The sequence below is a fragment of the Pelobates fuscus genome, chromosome 3 (assembly GCF_036172605.1).
Source record: "Pelobates fuscus isolate aPelFus1 chromosome 3, aPelFus1.pri, whole genome shotgun sequence".
Taxonomy (NCBI): Eukaryota; Metazoa; Chordata; class Amphibia; order Anura; family Pelobatidae; genus Pelobates; species Pelobates fuscus.
Window position 1 is genome coordinate 224,284,652 of NC_086319.1, and position 16,790 is coordinate 224,301,441.

At 38.9% G+C, this 16,790-nt stretch overlaps 1 protein-coding gene across 1 annotated transcript in view; it reads left to right on the forward strand.

The window, feature by feature from the left end:
- Window positions 1–16,790, forward strand: part of FBXL13 (F-box and leucine rich repeat protein 13) — a 263,465-nt gene that overhangs the window by 204,516 nt on the left and 42,159 nt on the right. The window contains exons 16-17 of the mRNA XM_063448155.1: window positions 2,860–2,979; window positions 14,160–14,286. Of these exons, the coding sequence (XP_063304225.1) occupies window positions 2,860–2,979; window positions 14,160–14,286 (247 nt within the window). The remainder of the gene's footprint in view (window positions 1–2,859; window positions 2,980–14,159; window positions 14,287–16,790) is intronic.

The window sequence follows — 16,790 nt, forward strand, 5'->3', positions numbered from 1 at the left end:
GGGACAGAGCTCAGGCGAAGTAAATAATAATGAAAAAAAAAAAGTCTCTCCGCTGGAGGTGGCATAGTCATGCCTGGCACGGTATGGTACACTTTGGCCTCTGGTGCGCTCTTGCCAAGGGTGCTCCTACGTGTCCAGTCGGTCGGTCTGTGCAGGGTCTCCCTAGCACCTCCGGTGCATCCGTCCCCCCCATTTCTCCATCCAGGCCTGCTCTGGCCGTGCAGCCGGGTACACCGCAGTGCTGTGGGCACTCAGGGATGTCGGCAGTCCGGCAGACTCCCACCCCTGAAAAGTCCTCGGCCCCTTATCCCCTGCACCTCCCCAACTCCTGCAGTACCCCGTTGGAGCTCCAGCCCCATGGTGCCTCACCCTTCTCCGGTCTCACGCTTGTCACCGGTGCTCGCCTCCCCGGCTACCGGTCTGCCGGGGGTCCAGCGCGCCTCTGCGACACAGGGCTCACAAAGTTGGGGGCATCCTTCCCTGGACCACCACCAAATCCTGGGCTTAGGGCTGGCTCCGCGCCGTCCATTCTGCCGCCTGGAGGGGTCTATCTGTGGGATCCGTCACCACGGAGGCCCAGGCGACCCTGCGTGCCTCCCTGCAGATAGCTCATTCTGCGGCCCTCTTGGCTCTTCATAAGGAAGGGCTCCCCATAATGTAGGCCCCTCTCCTCCAGGCTCCGGAGATGTGACTTATGGGCCGGGATCACCCCCGCCGGCCTGAGGGGGGGAGCGGGGCCGGGTCCCCCTCTCTCCCTCTGCCGTGTTGTCTCTCGTCGCCACATGTGCGTAGGCCCCGTGGGCTCAACCTGCAAGTCGGGCGGATTTTACAATCATGATCCGGCTGAGGCTCACTTGATGTGTTCCCGTTCCACCTCTCACTCGATGCCCGTATTTGTCTCGGGTCCAGGTGGGCTTTTAAAGCATTATTTTGTTTATATTTAGGCTGCTCGTTGCCGGAGCTAGCTCGGATGGCTGCCGCTCAGCTCGGCGGCCCGGCCCCGCCCCCTTATTAGTCCAAATTTCTTCTTGGTCTGCTGTGTAGTTGCCTGTTTGAGAAGAGAGGTTGTCTTGACTGGCTAGAGGGCATTTATCCACTAGTTGTAGGACAATGTGTATCCATAGTTCCCCTAGGAGAGTAATACACATATCGTGTGCATGCACATACAGGTGCAGTTAAATATTATTTACAAGCATAATAGGGATAATTGACAAAAAGTATTTGACATACAAAATATTAACAGAGACGAAGAGGTGAAGAAAGCATTGCTCAAATGATCTTATAATCTATGAAGGAAAATCTGAGAAAAGAAGATGAGATGCCGAGGGATCTAAAAAGCAAAAATTAGGAAGAAAAAAGTTAAGTGGCAGTTTGGGTGAGGAGTGAAGACAGTTTACAGAATATTTAAAATTAAAAAAAAAAACATAAATCATTGAGCTGCTACAAATATTGCCATAAACAACAACTTGTATATTTTATTTAGCTGCCAAAATAAGAAAAAAGGTCCGCTAAATAAATTTCATTATATCAAGTTGTATTTCAAACTGCTAGAGGTTTTGAACAACAAGGCTGGATGTGCATTCACTGTCATTATTGTAAATGTAAAAAAAAAAAAATATCCAGGCACACCTTAGGTTTCTTCTAAAATGCAGTCTTATTTGAAACAAGGAAGTGGAGACTTCCTAAAATGTATACATTTATATATTTACATTACTATATAGCAATCCATAGCAGTAAACATAATTTCCCAATAGATTATCGGCAAGCACCTAAGGTGAAGTGATGCATTTAATGCTTGTTTTCAGGTGCTGTGATACAAAACTTAGATCCATAGTATCCATATTACTGGCATTTAGCACCAAGAAATGTACAATTGGGGAAAAAGATAGACAAATAAACAAATACAAAAAGTAAAGCGAGTTCATCCCATGAGCCGAGATCTAGCCACTAAAGCTCTTCTAGAGCTAGAAAGCCCGTGAGCTTGCAATCTAGAGGTTAAAATGGGGAGTTTTGACACGAGGTAGCAGGGGGAATTTGAAGGTGATGGCCAGAGGATTAAAGGATAATTGTAGCCACTGGTAACATAAAAATGGTAAATAAAATGAGGAGGTAATTGAGTGTGATGTCAAACACCTGGAAAAAGCAATATTTTTTTCAAAATATTAAAAGATAAAAAACATTATCATATGGAAAAAAAATCAGTATGTCAAAAATATAATAATCCAATATTAATATATTTATCAAAATATATAATCATTTTAAAAGTGTATCCAAAAATATAAAATGATCTAAAAAGCCTATCCAAAAAAACTAAAACTAAATATTGCGGCCATTGTCAACACTACTTATTTCTCTTTAAATATATTCATTAAAAAGAATAGCAAAGGAATATGGCATTAGAAACATGTTGATATTCAGTGACATAACGTAAGCTTAGATCTCTACTGATGGGGTCATTTCCTAAACCTAGAATTACAGTTAATAAAGAAAGGACTTGGGTATTAAAAGCTGAGCTGGAAAAATATCTGAGCAAAAAAAAAATCCAATTCTGGTACAGTTCAATTGTAAAATGTACAATTCCTTTGTCAGTAACTAACCATTGAATAATGAATGTATTCTATCTATATATTAAAATATCCTGATTGCCAATGATCAGTTTTGCCACCATTCCTGCATGAGGATTTGGCCACTGAGATTTTGATTATTTATTTTTTTTCTTTTAAGTCAATAATTTACATTAAGGCAAAAAAAGTACCAAGTAAAATTAGAAACATAAAATTGTGATGTCTCCATTAAGCTCAATTTATCTTTTCTACAGTTTCCATTGCTCTACAAATGCCTCTTATGTTTTTATTTTAGGATTAGTGATCCAGGTGTCCGACAGGTTGTGGAAGGCACATCAGGAACCAAGATTCGAGAAATAAATTTGACCAACTGTCTACGTGTCAGTGACTTATCGCTTTTAAGAATTGCACAAAAGTATGGGACATTTATGTTTTTATAAATGTAAATTTATATATCAATTATATTTGGCTTTTAAGATTGTGTGTTTTGGATTTCTATTACACAACTGTCCATAGGAACATGTGACCTCCATCACTGAATGTCAATAGTTACGTAGTGAGCTAGTAATCTAGACAGAGAAAAGACTCAATTCCAAGTTCAACTTTTTAAACACATGTTTTTATGCTGTTTATGCAATTGAACAGAAAGAAAAAGCACAGTTTGAAGGCCAGTTATGCACCATAAAGGGAAAAAGCCCTTTTTGACTCCATATTGGCAATCAAATTTGTGGTCGAACAAACGCATGTAAAACGTGTGAAAAAGGCCTTGGTCACAAATGTTTTTTATATCAATATAGCCTTGGTCCTGCAAGGTTATTAAAGACTCACGTCACCTCACCATAATTATTTCACCTCTAGTGTAAAAATCAGGCTCTAGGGGTAGGAAGGGGTTAAACACTTACCTTTCTCTAGCTCCCTCGGCGCTGGGGACTCTCTGCCCTCTTCAAGAGCCGTGCGCGCATTCAGTCAGTCCATAGGAAAGCATTCTCTATGGACGCTGGCGGCTTCTCACTGTGAAAATCACAGTGAGAAGCGCGGAAGCGCCTCTAGCGGCTGTCAATGAGACAGCCACTAGAGGCTGGATTAACCCATATGTAAAGATAGCAGTTTCACTGAAACTGCTATGTTTACAGCAGGCAGGGTTATCCCTAGAGGGACCTGGCACCCAGACCACTTCATTGAGCTGAAGTGGTCTGGGTGCCTATAGTGGTCCTTTAACCCCTTAAGGACACATGACATGTGTGACATGTCATGATTCCCTTTTATTCCAGAAGTTTGGTCCTTAAGGGGTTAAGCAGGTCTGTAATCGGAATTTCAATCAGAATTTTTAAACTGATAGTTTCTTTCTATCAATCAGTTTAAAACAATAGTGCAAGTAAATTCATATTAGTTCCTATAAGAAAGCATTAGTAATTTTAATTGGAATTGTCACTTACAGATATACCAGTTCTTCAATATGGAGGCGGTCACAATTTTCCAACCCTCAGTGACATTTAGATGTAAAGAAAGAAGGTGCCGAGAACATATGATGTCAGCAGCCTATCATATTCTGTGATTTACAGTGTAGTTCCCAGCTTTTAATGTGCAGGAAATAGTTTATTCCTGCTCTGTGCAAAATATTCCAAAGGTTCACTAGAAAGCTTTTAATTGTTTCTGGTTTTTTTTTTTATTTTTTTATTTGCACAACAAATTGAAAAATACCCATCAAAAAATATAGACATTTTTTATAATTCTGTATGAATATGCATAAGCAAATTACGTCGACAAAGCCACTTAATATAATTGTAATTGCAGATTGAATCCGTTTTGCAAGGCTGAAAAAGGTTCTGACAATGTCTGCACATATTATTTAATGCAGAACATTGCTAAGCAACAATCACTAAGGATAAGGATAGATGAGAAAAGAGAATGTGTGTAATTTGTTTTTTTTGGCAGGTTTTAGTGTAGTTATTGTGTAGCACCAATGAATGTTGGACACAGTGCTCTCTAACAAAGATACATCAATTACTCTTGAAGTAGCATTGCTACTGATAGCTGGAGATTTTCTGGATACAGTATGAGCAATAAATCAACCAAAAACCTAGAAGACCTAAAATTGAAACCCTTACAGTATGTATAATGTAAGTGTCAGATTAGTGTGTTGTAAATGTTTAAGATATTTGTATTTCTAGGCATACAGTCAACTCTCACAGACATTTTAGAGTACGATATTGTCACACTTGTGATAGCAGGGTGTCTAGTACAAGAAGTGAGATAACATGAGGAACAGAAAATAAGATATTGAAGACTGTTGATTAAATGAGGTAGACACTATTTAGAGTTTTATGCTTATGGTGCATCCTTCTTGGTGAACAGATGAGAATGTGTGTAAATATCTCAGCACACCTCTCTCAAGACTCAAATGTTGAGAATGTTGAGGGGCCAACTTGGTTTTTATTTTTTTCCCATCAGTTTCTTTTCTTTTCCATAGTTTTTTTTGCGATGCAGTACTTTTGTTTTATTTTCAAAGTTACGTCGAGACTTATTGGGGGCCTACAATTTTAGGGTAGTGCTTGGGGTCCCCTAACCACACAAGGGAACATTAGTGACAATATGTGGGTGGGGGTGGTGGTATGTCCACTCTCTTTGTATATTATAGTTTTGATTCGCCACCCATGGGGTAGGTGCACCCATTTATTATTATATTTAGAGCCTGCAGCTGCTGCCCATGGATGCGGGCTCACAGGACATAAGGTCTTTTATTAAAATTAGAACCTGAAACATATTCATCCTCATCTTGCGGTCAGCGGCCAGGCATTTGCATGAATGACACTTGCGGCATGTTCATGGCCGCTGGCCGCTGTGGATCCAAGGCTAATTATACCACCACATTCGCTCACGTGATGACGTTGGCGTGCATGTGACGTTGCGCGGACACGTTTTGGGGTCAAAGAGCGATTACGGCCAATCAGAAAGTTAAAGCAGGTATAAAAGCCTAGAATGACCTTTCCTCATTGCCCTGTCGTGGTTTCCCAAGTGGTTGTCCGAGAGCGCATTCCTTATTCTAGTTATTCCGTTTTTTTTACTTTGGCTTTGAATTTGACTTCCCTGTTTTCTGGTATCCCTGACCTCTGGCTTTCCTTTATCGTTGTGTCCCTTTCTGTGTCCCCTGACCTCGGCTATTACTCTGACTATCCTTTGGTACATTAGTCCGGCCATTCTAATGCCCGGTAATACCTTACCTATTAGTCTCCTGTGTTACACAATTCTACGTGCTGGATCATACTGTAATCCTGACAGAGCCTCCATCTACTGCTTTTGGATGGGTCGGTGGGCAATAGGTTCCCCCATTTATTTAAATTTGAATCCCGACCCACTGACTATGGGTTGCTGTTGTGAGATACACTCAATCCCCCTGTTAATGTTTTAATATTTGCCTCCACTGTGTGGGTCACGGGTGACAATAGGTTATCCCCCTTTTTTAATGTAATAACTCCCAACTCCTGGCAATGCTTTATTGTATTAATTATATTAATATTGGCTCCATCATTGGGGCACAGGGGTAGACAGTGATCTGTCCTCCCCCCATTGTGTGTTTTACCGCCCCCTCCCCCAGCCCAGGAAGCCCATGGGTGTGGTTGGCAAAGGAGAACCTGTGCTAGATATCCCCTGTAAGTTATTAGCAAGTGGGCGGCAATAGTTCCTAGTTTCTAGTTTTTTACAATAGTGATCAGCGCTGTTCTTTGTTTAGCATGACCTCATTTGCAGAATGGTGAATAGGGGTGAGGGAAAGATTTAAAACATCCCTTGCACTAATATGGCAGTCAAAGTGCCCCCCTCCCCCCCACAGTTTGTTTATTTAATGACCATCAGGGTTAGACATTAAAAAGGTTGATAAATGTGCTTCCGATGCACATTTATCATACAATATTTCTCAAATCCAGTCGAAATCCGATAAAAATACTTTCCGAAGCCAGGCAATAGTTTTTATTGTGTATGCTGATAGAATGGAATCAAGGCCAATGTTTTTATAGTCGATCTGGTTTGTTATACCAGCTAGTGCATCACATATAGGCATAAATATGCAGAACACTAGAAAACACTGACCCTAACAGCTAGCTTGTAAACTTGTTCAAGCAGGGCATTCTTCAACTGTTGTTTTTGTTATATTCTATAAATGTAAATTACTTGTTGTCAAATATCCTCATTCTATAACTGTAAAGCACTGCGGAATATGTTGGCGCTAGATAAATAATTAATAATAATAATAATAATAATAGTAGACTGTCAAAGGGAAATGTGCTACTTTTCTTTAAAAGCACATATTTATTCTACAGCAACAGACAATTTGAGTCAAGTGTATAACAAAATCCAAACTGCTAATACAAATTTAAAAGGCAAAATATATTGGCATTCATGCAGAACTTTATAACTGAAAACAGAAAAAAATAAAAAAATAACCCTTTTGGATCCCTGTTTTTGGGCCATGCATTGCTGGAAAGGGAAACCGGTTACATCATGTTAATTAATGTGTATCCAAGACACATTGTACACCAGAAGGCTAGAAACCCAAAAGCCTGGTATCAGTTTTGATAATTCTGTCATAACATTCCGTGAGCAAACACACCCATAGAAAATCCCAGGTGAGATATTAAACAAAACTCCCTCAATGGTACAGTAATTCATACAGTACATAAGTATTCAATTAAAGCAAAAATGACTGTATTGCATATGGTGTGTAGTTTCTTTATCATAGAAGTGATTAACCCCTTAAGGACACATGACATGTGTTACATGTCATAATTCCCTTTTATTCTAGATGTTTGGTCCTTAAGGAGTTAAACATATCAAAAAGTCTTATTTTGCCCTTGTAAATGCGTAGTTCTTGGCCTTAGATATTTGAGTGCCATGTGCGCAGATTAAGAGTGTATCACCACCTCCAACCATCATGATTGATTAAGATTATTTATTATTAAAGAAACACTGTAGCATTAAGAATACATATGTGTATTCCTAATGCTACAGTACTGATGTGATTGTTTAGTTTATGCCCCCACAGGCATTAAAAAAATAAAAATGAAATAAATTAAAAATAAAACAAACTACTCACCTTTTCTCTAGCACCAAGTCTCCTTTAGCACTGCAAGAACTTCCTCCTGGAGTGACGTCATTCTGCAGGCTTGCCTCGTAGAGTAGCATTGTGTCGCTCGCCTCTATGAGCCTAAGATTCTGCCATAGAGATTATTTAATTCAATGATTCTCTATGGTAGACCGTGACGGCAATGCGCATGTGAGCGTGACATCAATGTATGTTATGGTAAAAGAGCCAGGAAGTAAGACTTGGAGACATGGGTAGGAGCAGCACTTCCAAGCCTTCTAATTAGTGAAATAAAGAGGTTTTCTGGGTAGGAAAGGGGGCGCAGGACTGCAGGCACTATAACAACGTCAATAAGATTATGTTTCTAAAGTGCCTACAGTGTTCCTTTAATAAAACAATGTATAAATATTATTTTATAAACCAAAAAACACATTAATGACCATCACATACTTACAGATACACTCATGAGAATGTTGGAATGTATCTGAGAGTAACATTGACATTCTAAAAAGAAATCTCTAAAATGTCCTATAATATAATATGATAATTAGTTATAATGAGCAGTTATGCTGATACCCAGAAAAACTAATATGGTTATTTCCTAAACTGTTCAAATATAAGGACAAAATAGATGAGGCGGAAACGTAGCTCAATCATTGGAGAATTTCCACAGTTTCGTTACTTTCAAAGTGAATTTCAGATTTATGGTCAAAATAGCTAAATTGGAAAAAAGTCTTTACGTTAGCTATGCTCTCAATTTGGTTACTCTGAAATTCACTTGAAGGAAAACAGAAAAACCCTGTTTAAAAGAAAGAAAAAGAGTGGGCCGCCTTAATCGAGACTTCTCCAAAAAGGAAGGACCTAACCCTAAATATTTATAAAAAAAGGTGTTTATTATCCCCTTAGATGGGATGAGACTGGAGAATCCCAGACTATATTTGCTTAATACATTAATTCTTAAAAGGAGTGATTATGCTTCCTCATACTAATAAGTATAGATATCAAATAATCCAGTGATAAAATAATGCATCCAATTAGTTCACTAGTAAAATAAATACAGGTGTAAAAATGATCAAAAAAGCCTCATTTCTAAATCTGTTTGGAATATCCTTTTTGTGTGTGTGTGTTTGTGCAGAGCATATCTACTAAAATATCCACATAAAAAGAGTCAGTGAAGTATATTTATTATTAAAGGGACACTATAGTCACCAGAACAATTGCAGCTTATTAAGTGTTCTTGCATAGCAAGACCACTTAATGTTATCTCACATATATATTCTTATTCTTATTCTTATTATAGCCAAATTTGCCACCCTAACTCCTCCCACAGTTTTTACACTACATAGACAAAAATATACCAAAACGTGCGGATTGTTCCCGATTGGATTGCTATTACTTTGTGGAACGTTTCGCCGAATGGTTCACGGAATATCGTCGTTCTCGAGGCAAAATTGGTCCCATAGGAATGAATGGCAAAATGTTCAAAGCTAGAGTGGGAGCTGGCAAAAGCTGAAAAATCAGGACATGATTTCTAAACTGCCACCACTCCCTCATTTTCAAGCCCACCTACACAAATCTTATATCAAAATGTTCAGCTATCAATGCTGCCACTAGAATTGTCCACGGCTAAGCCATAGTCCTGATTGTTTTCACAATATGACCATTTGTTTGCAACTCACGCCGTCCATTGACATTCATTGAAACTCCACTCTAGCCAGCTCAAATTTGAAGGGCAATTTCTAAACTGCGACTGTGCCTTCATTGTTATGTTGTAGAGACATACTATGCATCAAAATGTAGGTCTGGGTCTTGTGATTCTCACAATATAAAGCTCTCCGCTGTAGGATTTATAGTTTTTAAAATACGACCGTTTGAAGATGGCAACCGCCAAAATACTCTGACCTGTGCCAGGCTGGAGCAGCAAGTGATGTCATAGACAGGGCCTTTTGTACACCTGCTAATGTTTTTATAAATGTATGTTTTAATGTAACTGTGAAGCACTTTGGGCAACAACGTTGCAATTAAATGTGCTATATAAATAAATAATAACAGTTACCCCGCCCACTCCAGTTGTAAACTACTGGTGGAGGCAAGAACACTTCACACAATTTCCCCAGAAATTGTAGCTTTTCTAGTTAAGTATTCTTGCATAGCAAGACCACTTAATGTTATCTCACATATATATTATTATTCTTATTATTGCCAAATTTACCACCCTAACTCCTCCCACAGTTTTTACACTACATAGACAGTAATATACCGAAACGTGCCGATTGTTCCTGATTGGTGTGCTATTACTTTGTGGAAAGTTTTGCCGAATGGTTCACGGAATATCGTCGTTCTTGTGGCGAAATTGGTCCCATAGGAATGAATGGCAAAATGTTCAAAACTAGAGTGGGAGCTTGCAAAAGCTGAAAAATCAGGACATGATTTCTAAACTGCCACCAAGCCCTCATTTTCAAGCCCACGCCGTCCATTGACATTCATTGAAACTCCACTCTAGCCAGCTCAAACTTGAAGGTCAATTTCTAAACTGCGACCGTGCCTTCATTTGTAATACTTCAGAAACATACTATGCATCAAAATGTAGGTCTGGGTCTTGTGATTCTCACAATATAAAGCTCTTCGCTGTAGGATGTATAGTTTTTAAAATATGACCGTTTGAAGATGGCAACCGCCAAAATACTCTGACCTGTGCCAGGCTGGAGCAGCAAGTGATGTCATAGCCAGGGCCTTTTGTACACCTGCTAATGTTTTTATAACTGTATGTTTTTATGTAACTGTGAAGCACTTTAAATGTGATATATAAATAAATAACATTTTAAATGCATTTCTCACTCTATCAAGCTTGCCATGTGCACTTTTTAAATTTGATCAATCAATTGGTTAGTGTAATTGTTACTATCTTTACTCACTCCAAACACTCCACACAGTTACTCTGCCCACTCCATAAAGTTACTCTGCCCAGTCCAACCACACAACAGTTACTCAAGCCACTCCACCCAGTTACTCCGCCCACTCCAGTTGTAGACTACTGGTGGAGGCAAGAACGCTTCACACAATTTCCCCAGAAATAGCACATTTATATAGCACATTTAATTGCAGCGTTGTTGCCATCTTCAAAGGTCATATTTTAAAAACTATACATCCTACAGCGAAGAGCTTTATATTGTGAGAATCACAAGACCCAGACCTACATTTTTATGCATAGTATGTTTCTGAAGTATTACAAATGAAGGCACAGTCGCAGTTTAGAAATTGCCCTTCAAGTTTGAGCTGGCTAGAGTGGAGTTTCAATGAATGTCAATGGACGGCGTGAGTTGCAAACAAATGGTCATATTGTGAAAACTATCAGGACTATGGCTTAGCCGTGGACATTTTTGGTGGCAGCAGGGATAGCTGAACGTTTTGATATAAGATTTGTGTAGGTGGGCTTGAAAATGAGGGCTTGGTGGCAGTTTAGAAATCATGTCCTGATTTTTCAGCTTTTGCCAGCTCCCACTCTAGTTTTGAACATTTTGCCATTCATTCCTATGGGACCAATTTCGCCACAAGAGCGATGATATTCCGTGAACCATTCGGCAAAACTTTCCACAAAGTAATAGCACACCAATCGGGAACAATCGACACGTTTCGGTATATTACTGTCTATGTAGTGTAAAAACTGTGGGAGGAGTTAGGGTGGTAAATTTGGCTATAATAAGAATAATAATATATATATGTGAGATAACATTAAGTGGTCTTGCTATGCAAGAACACTTAACTAGAAAAGCTAAAATTTCTGGGGAAATTGTGTGAAGTGTTCTTGCCTCCACCAGTAGTTTACAACTGGAGTGGGTGGGGTAACTGTTATTATTTATTTATTTATATAGCACATTTAATTGCAACGTTGTTGCCCAAAGTGCTTCACAGTTACATTAAAACATACATTTATAAAAACATTAGCAGGTGTACAAAAGGCCCTGTCTATGACATCACTTGCTGCTCCAGCCTGGCACAGGTCAGAGTATTTTGGCGGTTGCCATCTTCAAACGGTCGTATTTTAAAAACTATAACTCCTACAGCAGAGAGCTTTATATTGTGAGAATCACAAGACCCAGACCTACATTTTGATGCATAGTATGTCTCTGAAATACAACAATGAAGGCACAGTCGCAGTTTAGAAATTGCCCTTCAAATTTGAGCTGGCTAGAGTGGAGTTTCAATGAATGTCAATGGACAGCGTGAGTTGCAAACAAATGGTCATATTGTGAAAACAATCAGGACTATGGCTTAGCCATGGACAATTCTAGTGGCAGCAGGGATAGCTGAACATGTTGATATAAGATTTGTGTAGTTGGGCTTGAAAATGAGGGAGTGGTGGCAGTTTAGAAATCATGTCCTGATTTTTCAGCTTTTGCCAGCTCCCACTCTAGCTTTGAACATTTTGCCATTCATTCCTATGGGACCAATTTTGCCTCGAGAACGACGATATTCCGTGAACCATTCGGCGAAACGTTCCACAAAGTAATAGCACACCAATTGGGAACAATCCGCACGTTTTGGTATATTTTTGTCTATGTAGTGTAAAAACTGTGGGAGGAGTTAGGGTGGCAAATTTGGCTATAATAGGAATAATAATATATATGTGAGATAACATTAAGTGGTCTTGCTATGCAAGAACACTTAATAAAATAAAATATATATTAAAACGAAAACTAACAAATATACAAAAACAAGGATTATGGTTGAGCCAGTTACTGGCCATTATCATTGTAATAATTCATACTGCCATAAACAGTAGCCCAGTTTTCTCTATAAGCCTAGTAGCAGCAACGCAAGCAGCTCAAAAAACCCTGCGGCGTCTGAAGTAGGGAAATTAATATTCTACAGAATTAGAAACTGTAGTGAAAACTGTTTGATTTAATATATACACATATATTAGAACCCAAAGTGTGACACTCCAAGCTTTAAATGTTAAACAGGACTTATGCAAAATTGGATTTAAAAAAAATCAATATGGTCCCAACTTGCCTGCACTCCATGTATGCAACCACATTAGATCTATGCTTGCGCTCTTTCACAAATAGAGGAACTATGCTTCATATATGGTGGACGTGTGCAGAGGTGAATTCCCTGTGGAAAAAGACCATAACATTGATCACGAAGGTCACAAACTTCCAACTTGCGCATGACCCAGCTACAATACTACTCAGACTGTTACCGGACAACACACCTAAACCGATTCGTAAGATGATTTACCTGATATTGAGTAAAGTATCCACACTGATAGCCAGGTGTTAGAAAACCCCCAAACTGCCCGTGCTCAGGGAAATTGAATCTGCAATGACTATGACAATTGAATACGAACTCACAATGTGGTACCAGACGAAAATCGGTAAACTAAGCCTCCACACTAACACGATGTGGCAGACCTACCTTCAACTTGCTAGCGAGACACATACACAGACCTCAGACACACAAGTAGATGAACAAAATCAAGAGGCCCACGGCCCAGATACCTGCCAGCCTGAGGAGCACAACACTCCCGAACCTCCTCCCCACCTAGCAGGATACAGTAATACCATTACAAACCACCCAGGCACGAACACAGAAACAGACAAGAGACAAGACACGGGTCAGACACCTGCCCAAGCTGACTCCCCCCCCCCCACAGACCCCGCAGCCATGAGACCTAGCTGATATCCCCTGACACACCAAAACCAGATGCTGACAACGAAGGTAGCATGAACCGATCGACAACCAGATTCTCTATGATATCAGGGAGAAAGACTACTGATCAGATCTTAGAGCAGACTCTACCCCTCTAGAGACAAGAGTCAACGTAACGGCCCAAAGGGCAACACTGGACCATCTGACGGCAAAGGGCCCCTCACTCTAGTTAAGCCCCAGACAGGGAAAACCAGATTGGGATACCAGCAGGCCCCAAAGTAATAAATTAAAAGTCGGAATTAAAAATGCATGCATGTAAAAGCAAACTTCAAAAATGTATACAACAACCATCTGCATTTCATGTAACACTATGTATACACTGAAATTTTACTGCCCCCTCTCCCTCTTCTTTTCTGTACCCCCCTCCCCCCCTGTTATTTGTTATTTGAAAACCATAAAGAACAAATTGAAAAAGAAAAAAAAATCAATACACAGCCAGTGTCATCAATGTTTTGGCCTCTCTGGACTTTCTCAGGACAAAAATATGTAGTGTAGTACACAAATATATAAATCAAATTAATTAACTTACCCAGAACCATGTGTGTGAGGGAGAGAGAATAGCAGCCTATACACTAATCCATAACCAGAAGTAATGTGGACAATCATACAGATGTTGAGTGTACTAAACAAGGTTGCTAAGCAACCGGAAGATCACCTAAGGAGTGAGTTCCAAACAGTGTAAAACAAATTGTATGAGAATTAATCCATACATACATACATCCTGCTTGTTGTTATTCTTAACAATGCATTCATTTTCAGTAATGTACATGGATTATATGTTTCTAAGGTATAACATTCCATTACAGGTGTCACAATATAACCTTCTTGAGTCTTCGATACTGTGAAAATGTGACGGATTCTGGCATTGAGCTCCTTGGGAACATTGCATCACTGATTTCTATTGATCTTTCTGGAACTAGTATCACAGACCAGGTGCGTTTAAATGTCAAACATAGTCATAGTGTTCCATGCAAACCCTTTATATCTGAGGTTTTAAAAGTCAGGAAATACAAGAATATTACTTTTGTGGTAATCATCCTCATTTGCCCAGTTATTAAGAGATTAAATCTGCTATTTTGAAGGTGGGTAATGCATATAATGTCTGAAAGTCATACATATTGTTTGTATTCCTTTATTTAAGAGGTGATGAGGGCAAGCAGATCAGAGGTCAGGTTCAAAGGAACACATCAAGACAAAGTTTAAATTATGGGGAAATGTATCTTTTTGGTTTTGTTTGATTTCAGTCTGCAAGCTCTCTAGCATGCAGTTTACACAGGAAACCAGCTTGCAAGCTCCAAGAGTGTGAGACTTGGAAACCAAATATAACTCATAGCGCAAAAACTCAGGTAATAAAACACATTTCTACCTAATTCAGCGCTGTTGCTTAGGTTTGCCCACTAGAATTATGTAGGGCTCCTGAAACAAAATCCAGTTATAAAAGTTTCTCTGGGCAAATGCCTAATATGACAAATGGGAAATCTCTCCATCATTGGCTGAAAATTACAAGCTCAGTTAATTAGACATCTAATTTGAATTGAAATGATAAAATCATTTTGATATATAGAAATTAGATCATTAGCTCTGGTTTGTGTAAGGATCAATGTTGCTTCACTTACAGAGCGGTGGAGCTATGTCATGGCTTATCACTTCCCTTCCTACCCATGAACAGCGTGCTGCCTATTGCTCTCCAGAATTCCAATGAAAGCACGTCTCTAAACAAGACCATGCTGCATAGCCAGGTATCCAATACGATCTTGCCATGCTACCTAGCAAAGCTCTTTTCTCCAGCACACACTCCTGACGTTCACCAACCCTCTCCCTAAGTAAACAAACAACAAAAGGAACAGCGCTATTTAACTGACAACAAGAGGCCAGCAACCCCAAAAAGGATCCCTTTCAAACCCTTAGTAGATGAGAAAAGCAAAAAACACAGAAGTAAGGGCTGCGCCTAAGATATACACAAAAATAGTAAGCAGCGACTAGTATATGAAAAAGATAATTCGTGAAATATAAAAAATAGTCACATATAAAGTCTTAAATAAAAAATACCCACTTAGGTTGAAGAAAAGGCAAGTGGTCAAAAGGTCAAAGAGGAACAATCTTGTCTAGAAGGGAATGCAGATTTTCAAAGTCCCTTGATGTGATCCATATTTAGCATATAATGACAAAAGTGGGAAAGACTCCAATTGTGCAATATATCAATATGATCCGAGTGGAGGGGATGAAAATAACAATGGATTACTCAAAAAAAACCTCCGGGCAGGCCGATTGTGTCAGGTATAAATTCTTTGTTATGTAACCTCTCAGAATACATAGACACTCTCCTCCAACCCTAATGCAATCCCATCTAAATGATACAATATCACTCCTTAGATTTCTAAACAATTTTGTTTGCCAGCCAAATTTTATCTTAGTGACTTTTGATGTGCAATCTTTATACACTATAATCCCCCATAACATAGGGTGTAAAGCAGTAAAATAAATTTTAACTAAGGAAGGATAACAGGATCCAAGATATACAAATTGATTTTATTATAGTTGATATTAATATTATTTTAAATAACACTTATTTTGGTTTTTAGATTGTAAGGGAGCACTATGTGGCAGCTTGTTCTCCTTTGTGATGTTTAAATAATTGGCATTAAACTATGAAATCATATTCCTACCTACCCATATTTATCCACCCTCCTTCCTGGGAGCATTTCTGTGGATGCTTATGGCACTTAATTATAAACTTGATACAATTTCTAAAACACACATTTTGTTACACCACTATAATTTAGCTACCATTTAGTACCAAGATGAAAATATTTTCCAGTTTGAAAGCAAGACATATAATAAAGAAATGGTAACACTGCATTTTCACATGTACTGACTAATAATGGAGTAGAGCTATAAAGTGCACAGTCAACCAATTTTGCTGTCAATCTGCGGCATGTAATTTCATGAGTTCTATTTTCCATCTAGTTGAGTAGTCAGTCATTTATACATGTTTATTTCTTTTTTTCAAATACATTTTTATTAATGTCAGATATTGTTAAACAAGTAAAACAACACATGTACATTAATCATTATAAATTAAGCAGATTCACAATGACAGGGATAATACAATAATTGACATTACAAGTTCATAGACCAGAGCGTTTAGAAAATCAATAAAACATAATTAAAAGAAAAACGCATAAGCTTTATTCATTTTTCCACCCCTAACCTGGGTGCATTTAAAACAGGTAGTAGAGGAGTCATTCCGAGCCATCAAATTAAGTTGGTGTGGAGTATGCAAAATATGCATAGTATGGGGTTTTTTTATCAACAAATTTTGATAGGAGACCATGGGGACTAAGTAACCCAGGTATTCAGGTGTACAAATGGGAAATGGAAGGCACACTTTCCCGATGTCAGTGTGTTCCAATCAGGAGTATTTTCCATAGAGTGTA